The sequence below is a fragment of the Triticum aestivum genome, chromosome 3D (assembly GCF_018294505.1).
Source record: "Triticum aestivum cultivar Chinese Spring chromosome 3D, IWGSC CS RefSeq v2.1, whole genome shotgun sequence".
NCBI classification, from domain to species: Eukaryota; Viridiplantae; Streptophyta; class Magnoliopsida; order Poales; family Poaceae; genus Triticum; species Triticum aestivum.
In genome coordinates this window covers 331,714,267-331,722,535 of record NC_057802.1, presented here as the reverse complement: position 1 = coordinate 331,722,535, position 8,269 = coordinate 331,714,267, and the positions used below count along the sequence as shown (strand labels likewise).

The 8,269-nt window shown below is 49.0% G+C and overlaps 1 protein-coding gene across 1 annotated transcript; it reads left to right on the top strand.

The window, feature by feature from the left end:
- Positions 1–7,287, top strand: LOC123078708 (ubiquitin-conjugating enzyme E2 5A). The gene is made up of 5 exons (XM_044501299.1): positions 1–308; positions 409–497; positions 5,743–5,870; positions 6,720–6,824; positions 6,932–7,287. Exons 2-5 carry the CDS (start codon positions 428–430, stop codon positions 7,070–7,072), a joined length of 444 nt encoding a protein of 147 aa, XP_044357234.1. The 5' UTR covers positions 1–308; positions 409–427; the 3' UTR covers positions 7,073–7,287.
- The last annotated feature ends 982 nt before the right edge of the window (positions 7,288–8,269 follow it).

The window sequence follows — 8,269 nt, the reverse complement described above, 5'->3', positions numbered from 1 at the left end:
CATTTGATCTGATGCCACCCGCCTTTGCCGTTCAGCCATGGCACCGCACCACTAAAAAGTAAGGAAGCAGGTCCCAACCGCATTGAAGGACGATTCGACGGAAACGAATAAATAAAACCAGCACGCAAACCTGCATCAAGACAGACAGCGAGCAAAGGAAGGGGAGGCCCATTTACATTTACATATATAGCCCTGCTGCTCCTGGCCCCTTTCCCCAGTTCCATCCCATTATTGGTTCTTGCGAGGAGGGGGCGGAGAAACGGAAGCAGGAGGCGGAGAGGAGATCAGCCAGCCCTTCAAGCACAGAGGTTTGTTCTTCCGTCTCAGTTCCTCTTGTGATGTGTACTAACCTGTTTATGGCAGCAGATTTGATGGTTTCTCTGCTCTGGTTCTTGGGGGGGAAAACAGGGCGGCGAGGGAGGGCGCGATGGCGTCCAAGAGGATACAGAAGGAGCTCAAGGATCTGCAGAAGGATCCCCCCACCTCATGCAGTGCAGGTCTTGCTCCTTTCTCGCTTTGCTTGCTTCTTTTGGCCTGGATTTTTGCGCTTCCTTCCAGGACATGCATGACCTTGTGTCAAGAGTCAGATTTTTGTGCATATGCTATGCTTCGGAATGACTTGCTGTGCACATGCTCGCGTCCTCCCACAGAACTGTACGTCTGGGGAAAAAAATGCTTTGCTTCGCAGATATTTGGAGCAACGCTGTATGCTCTGCTTGCCCAAAAAGGGGAAGGAGAGAAGGTGCGATGTATGTTTAGAGTTCTTGATGAAGACTACGCGTGGACTTGTACTTTCTTTTTCTTTTTTAGCGGGGAACATGAATCTGGACTTGGATCAATGGTAGTATGAACTGACATGTGGCCTGTTAAACCTGCGTCACAGCCGAATAAGGCTGCCTGCAATGAGATTGTTAGGTATGCGGTTGTGCAGTCTAACCAGCCGGGTTCAATTCTTAGAATTGACAGGTGATGCACAAGGGTTTCCCCCCATTTATTGAGGACCAAGCTTGATGTGTGGTCACTCATCAAGCTAAAATCTTGGTACTCACAAATAATATATTTGGGGACCATGCTTGATATGTGGTGAGACTACACTTCAAGATAAAAATCTTGGTACTCATACTAAAAACGGTGTGTGCATCCCTAGTTGGTGCAGGGAAGTGAAATTCTCTCCCCAAATTAAGGTTTCTGGAGGATCGGGCCAAAAAGCCCCCCCCCTCTCTCTCTCTCTCTCTCTCTCTCTCTCTCTCTCTCTCTCTCCTCTCGTCGCCCCCGTGTGGTGGCTGTCGGCGGCTGTTGTGTCGTGGCAACACAGTAGCCTGCAGCCGGTTTGGCGGCAGTGTTCTTGCTTGATGTGGCATCGTATGGCGCCGTGGGAGTTGTGCGATGGGGCCGCGGCCCAGCTTCTTCATTGGCGGTGGCCTCCGTTGTCAAGTGGATGATGCGGTGGTTGGGTCTTGCAGTGGTGACGGCCTCCATAAGGCTGACGGCGATATGGGACGCCCCCTCCACCAACAGATCGGGTTCGATGCGGCTCGGTGAGTGACATGTGTCTCTTTCGGAGGCGTCAGGGCATTGCCTGTCGCCGGCAGGTGAAGCCACCGGCGGGTGCTACGCACGATGTCTCATGCGGAGATGTCAAGTCATGCCTGTCAGCAGGTGCTGCATGGTGGCTCTGGTGGAGGTATCATGTTATGCATGTTGCTGTTGGATCGAAGGTGGTGCTTAGTGACTTAGTGACCGGAGGCGAGGCGGTATGGGACTTTTTGACTTCCGGTTTGTTCTCCTGCTGTACTTGGCTAGCTAGGTGTCGGTAGCCGAACAAGTGTTGATGGTAGAGTTGACCTCAATGACGAGCATGTGCACTCCGGTGGAAACACTAGATCTCCGATCAGGTTATGTCACGCGTGCCAGCGTCGTACCCATGCTGAAGGTGGTGGATCGAAGCTTGGCTTTAGGGATGAAAATCCTGAGATTGGCCTTGGGTTGGACTCGTCATCATCGGCGCATGTGCGGAGACTCCTTCTTGAAAGCTTAGCCTAGGAGTTGTGTATTTTCATTTCGTTTGTCTTTATCATAGGGTTACTGGCTGTTTGGTGGAGTTACCGCCACGAGGCATGCGGCCTCATGTATTTTTTCCGGGTCGATATTGTTTGGCTGCTGGATTTGAAGTAAATAAATAATATATGGCTGTGCCTCGCTCAATGCAGAGGCCGAGGGTTATCCTCCTTTTCGATAAAAATAAGCCTGCCATGGTAGCGATTTTGGCCCAGCCCAAAAACCACTGCCATGGCAGCCCTTTCTGCTGCGCAAGCGGGAGCTACGTGCACCGGGCTGCCCCTTTAGTTAACTCTTGCCGAGAGGACGCGGTCTGTGCAGTCCCGGTTGACTACGAGAGATGCCTAGCACTAGCTCAGGACGTGGAGAGCTACGGGTTATTTCCCTTTCTGATGAAAAAAGGGGGAAGAAAGAGCAGAAAAGCTGCAATATTACTCAGCGCAAAATTCAGTGTCTTGCTTGCTCGTGGTTCAGAGTAACAATTGGCATCAGAGCTTGATCCGGTGGCCATGTCAAGTGGTAGAGAGCAGCCGAGCGGTGTGCCTCGCACGGCTCCAAGACGCCATCTGCGCAGCGGCAGCAACAACAACGCTCGCCAAGCCGAGGGTGCAGTAGGGCACGATGATGCGCGGGTGGCGAGATCGTGGTGCAGAAGGTGGTGCGCGAGAGTGGCACCAACCTCTCCTTCCCGATGCTGACCCGCACAAACTACAACGATTGGGCGCTGATGATGGAGGTCAACCTGCAGGCGGCAAGCTTGCGGGACACCAGTGAAGACGACACTGTCTCACGGAAGGAGGACAGAGAGGCGATGGCGGCGCTGATCCCGTCCACCCCGCTGGAGAACCACAACATGCTCGCCGAGAAGATGATCGCCAAGGAGGTGTTCCGGTGCAAAACCCAACGCCTCGGCGGCGATCGTGCGAGGCTAACAAGCAGTGGCTGTGGGTGGAGTTCAAATCCATCGCTTTCAGGGACAGCGACTGGGTCGACGACTTTGCTATGAGGACCACCAGCCTCACGACGTCCCTCCGCTCCCTAGGTGACACTGTCGACGACACAAAGGTCGTCCAAAAATTTATGCGCGTCGTCTCCTCCCGTTTTGTGTAGGAGGTGATCTCCATCGAGACTTTGCTTGATCTGTGCATGCTCTCCATCGAGGAGCTCATGGGGCGGCTGCGGGTGGTCGAGGACTGCCTGGACGACGGCCGGGAGAGTGCCAGCAGCGGCCGCCTGCTTCTCACGGAAGATTAGTGGGAGGCGTGGAAGAAACAACCACGGGGCTGCGGCGCCTCGAGAGTGGTGGTGACCGTGGCTGACGCGGCAGTGGCAACCGTGGGCTGAAGCCAGGCCAGCCCAAGTGCAGGTATTACGGCAAGAAGGGCCACTTGGCTCGCAAGAAGCAGCGCGATGAAGCGGCGGCGGCGGCGAACCTTGTCCAGACCGAGGAGGGCAAGGGACCGGGCTGGTGATGGTCTGCGTCGACTCCATGCTAGAGGGGCCGATGATCCCTGCGCCACCGCGGCATGCCAAGGAATCTGGCTCTCATACCTCCTCGGAGAAATTCTGAACCAGGAGGCTGCCCCATTGATAGCAAGTCTGCAATGTCACTCTACAAGAACCCTGTAATCCATGATCGCAGCAAGCATATCGATCTCCGCTATGACATCATTGAGAACGGTAATGTGACCGTGGAGTTCATCGGGATGATACCCTGACGAAGTCCCTTGGGCGTGTACGATTCTCAGAGCTTCGAGCCTCGATCGGCATCGTCGACATCGCCATCCTCTCACGACAGGGTTGAAGGGTGAGATTGTGGCCTGTTAAACCCTGCTGCTCGCGTCGCAGGCAAATAAGCCTGCCATGGCAGCGTTTTTGGCCCAACCCAAAAACTGCTGCCATGGCAGCCCTTTACCGTCGGTCCGGTTTTTGTTAGAATTTTTTCAGCAGTTTAGTTAACTTTTGCCCAGAGGACGCGGTCTGTGCACTCCCCGACGACTTTGTATCCGCATAGCACTAGCTCGGGACATGTGATTGCACGTTCGGTACTTGGGCATGACTGCATGAGCTACGACTTGTTTCCCTTTTCTAAAGAAATAAAAGGAGGAAGAAAGAGCAGAAAAGCTGCAATATTACACAGCGCAAAATTCAATGTCTTGCTCGTTCTCTCGTGTCCACAGCTCGTAGTTCAGGGTAACATGACACAGTTTGTCCAACGCGTAACTGATGCAATCGCGCAATCAGTAATCAATATCACAGTGATTCACGGAGATACGGTGTTTACTCTTAGGCGATCTGACAAACGACATTAGTTTCGTCATGGTGGATACTGTATGTCTTGTCAATACAATTAGATCATAAAATCCCTGGCTGGATATGGGATATTTGGTGGGATTTAGTTCCAAGCTGGCCCGAACATAAGCGGCAGCCATTTCGAAATTGTTCAAAGTAATTAAACATCTGATATGTGAGGATGGGCTTCTGAATACACTTCAGTTGTAACTTATAAGGTTTTGTTAAAGAGCTATTATTTCCAAATTAATACATCGTTTAACAGTAAGATTCAGATAGTTAAAACAGGTGTTCATTAAGAAAAGATAAGGGATGGCTTGACTTATTTCTGGGGAGATCTAGCTATCTATCGATTTGTGTTTTGTTTTTATGTTTCCCAACAAATGCTTACACTAGAACTAGCTATGTCGACGCTGTTTCTGTGGGTAACGTGTGAAGCAATGTTATATTGTTGTCTAGAACACTGGCTGTATTAGATCTGATAATGAGACCAGGTGCATTCCCTTCTTATTTTGCAGCAACGTCATCATCTTTTCACATTGATGACACCAAACTATTGAAAAGAAAATAAATTAAGTTGTTACTTCTAGTTCTAGATCAGTTGTATATATGCAGAGTGAGCAGGGTACAGCTCACCCATGTATTACTCATCGCACTACTAGGTTGGCATGACATGGTTATAACTTCTATTGCAAACTGTCCCCTATGTTTCTACACTGGCACAGATATCTCACTTCAATCTGATGGTCCCTGAACTTGAGGGTCGTGCATTGTATTATTGTCTCAACTGAGGTCCAAGCAGCATTTAATTTAATTACCAAATAGCAACTAATGACTATGTCGCAATTTGGGTTTTATTTAAGCAAAAGTTTGACCATGCTTGTGACTATTCTGCATTTTGTTTGCCGATGTGCACTTGAATATGCAATCTTATGAGCTCGGCACACTAGTGTAACTACTACCAACTCATGCAACCACAAGGGCTAGCAGTTCAAAAATATTTTTGTTTCTGTGGCTTCAAGAAAAAAAATGTCTGCATAATACCATTTTTATTATCTAAAATTTATTACGCAGAATTATCTCAGGGTACAACTGTATGTAGAATTGTCTTAGATGTATCGCCAATTAATATTTCTTACTTGACCGCACAATGCTTTTTGGATGGTGTGTGAATTTGAAATCCAGTTATCTTGTGCCAATCAAGTAACACTGATGTAAATTTTGTTATAGTCATTTTTTCCCATCAATTTGTTTTGTTTGACATTGTTTGGTACCCCTAGTCTTCTTGCAAATTCATTTCTGTGTCAAATATAGCTAGTCGATATGTCTATCAGATAAGATGGTTATAATGCGAATATAGCTAGTTGATGATGATATGATACTATTTTACAGGTCCTGTGGGTGAAGATATGTTCCACTGGCAGGCAACAATAATGGGCCCATCTGACAGCCCATATTCTGGTGGAGTTTTCCTAGTTACTATCCACTTCCCTCCTGATTATCCTTTCAAACCACCAAAGGTACTTGGCAGTAGCCTAATTGTCAGTTGTTTCTCTGCATTTCTTCTGTTCTGTTTCATATGTATTTTGTAAAATTTCGAATCGTATATGCCTGAGGTCATTTCACAGTTCACATCTAAGAATGGAACTCTGACAGATGTGGTTCATTTCTGTTTGTGTTGGTAACACACAATTTTATTTAGTTCATTGGTTCGGTTTATCTTTTTGCCTTTCTTTTCTGGTCTTTTATAAAGCCTTACATGGGTTTCAAATGTGTGGTAGCTTTAGAAATCCATGTTTATAAGTACTCTGCAATAGATTAACGGTCAGGCTCCATGCCTCTAAGCACACTTGCTGAAGACATTTGATGGCTTAGAAGGAGCCATTTCATCATGTTCATGTGAAGTGGTTCTGAATGACAAATTTTGGCGGCAATTACCAAGCAAGGTGGATTTGATGTATGTGTTTGGATAAGATGAGGCTTCAGTTAGATTCTTATATATAGAGTTGGCAAATTACGCGTGTGGTTCTACAAAACTGAATGCAAACTGCAGTGTCTGTAGTGCTACATCAGTTATATTCTCATGAAGTTTGAAGTCTTTGCAGTGTACACACACAAACACTTTTTCTCGGCTGTTTATAACTACAGAATTGCTTTGCAGTAGTTGTATGGCCACATTAATCGCCTAGGTGTTCATCTGCTTATTCGTAAGGCAAACAAGTAACTGAAAGGTCGGGAGGTTTCTGATTATCTCATGCAAGCTTAAAGGTTTCAGTCGGGAGGTTTACTTGCCATACTGAATATCATCCATAGCTTTTACATTACAAAAAAATGCAAAGTATGAACCCTCTTCCTTATGCAACATGCAGGTGGCATTCCGCACCAAGGTGTTCCATCCAAACATCAACAGCAACGGGAGCATTTGTCTGGACATCCTCAAGGACCAATGGAGCCCCGCTCTGACTATTTCCAAGGTTTGCTAGTTTCCTCTCCCTCTCCGGTGCAAGTTGGTTGTAATTGCTTTGTTCTTCACGGTGAGAGTTGAGCTCATCTGCTACTCTGTCGGGTTACATACATACAGGTGCTGCTGTCCATCTGCTCCCTGCTGTGTGACCCAAACCCTGATGATCCTCTGGTTCCTGAGATCGCCCACATGTACAAGACGGACCGGCACAAGTACGAGAGCACCGCCAGGACCTGGACGCAGAGGTATGCCATGTAATGCAAGACGGCGGATGGGTCGCCGGAGTCCCTCTTGTAACATTCTCGATCTGTGCGTGTGTGCCCGCCAGGTGTGTGTGTCTGTCAAACTGGCACTCGTTGCTCAACTGTGTCACCTGGCGCAGTGACTTGGAACATGGAACTGGTGTTGCATATTTTGGATTCAGATAAATGTCGCCACCTGCCGCCAGGTCGGTGCTTGCGATGTGCTTTAAATTGCTTACCTGTTGCGTGCTTGGGTGGGCATCGCCTGTTTGCCGGACACCCGTACTAGTACTGATCATGCGCAGGGGTTCTCTCAGGTGGCGTCAAAATAATCGATTAGTGTAGTACTAATGATAACGCCAGTAGCGGCTTGCTGTGTACTATGAATATGATGATTTGGGTTGGGACTTCAAATTTGCGTCTTAGTTCAAGAAAGTAAGAGGCTAGTTGTCAGGAGTTGAGCTGTAAATAGGGTGGGGCGAGATGTCAGGCTGTCCTCTGTGCAGGCAGGCAGTATAGTTTGTGCATGCGTTTTCACCGCACCGAATCCACTGCGCGCAGTGAAGAAAAGAAGAGAATTTCGACGCGTTCCTATCCTTCGAGACCATCCCCTTTAGCCGAAAGGAGTGTCATGGCAACTCCAATGAGCTGACCCAAACCCAAACGGACGCAGTTTTTTTTCGTTCGGGTCGGCCAAGCGGACAGATGCATCCGCATTTTGATTTGGATTGGCCGGTGTGTCCAACGGCTGCCAGGACCATATTTGTGCGTGTCAAAAAATAAAACATCGTAAACACACGGTCGAAATAAACTTAATTAAACATAAATGGCCGGTCAAACGTCGGCCAAAGTCTACTTAAATGTTAAAAAAAATCCGTGCCCGCAGGCTGCCTTAAGCCTCTCCCTTGCCCTTGTTGCCGCCGCCGTTGCTGATGAGGTCGATGAAGGCAGGCGGCGGCCTAGCCCACTCAAACGCGCTCTGCCAGGCCACCAAGGCATCATCCTCCGATGTCTGTTGCGGCGGCGGCATTGCGGCGCCGCGGGCGCCCTCCTCCTCACGCGCCAAGAGCATCTGCCGCTAGCCGTCAGCCTGCTCCTCGGCGAGCCAGTGCGCCTTCCAGTGCTTCAGGTGGGCCGTCTCCTCCGGCGTCGCGGACGGGAGTCACGCTCACCCACTCACGGAGCTCGCCGGTCCATGAGTAGGACTCCTTGG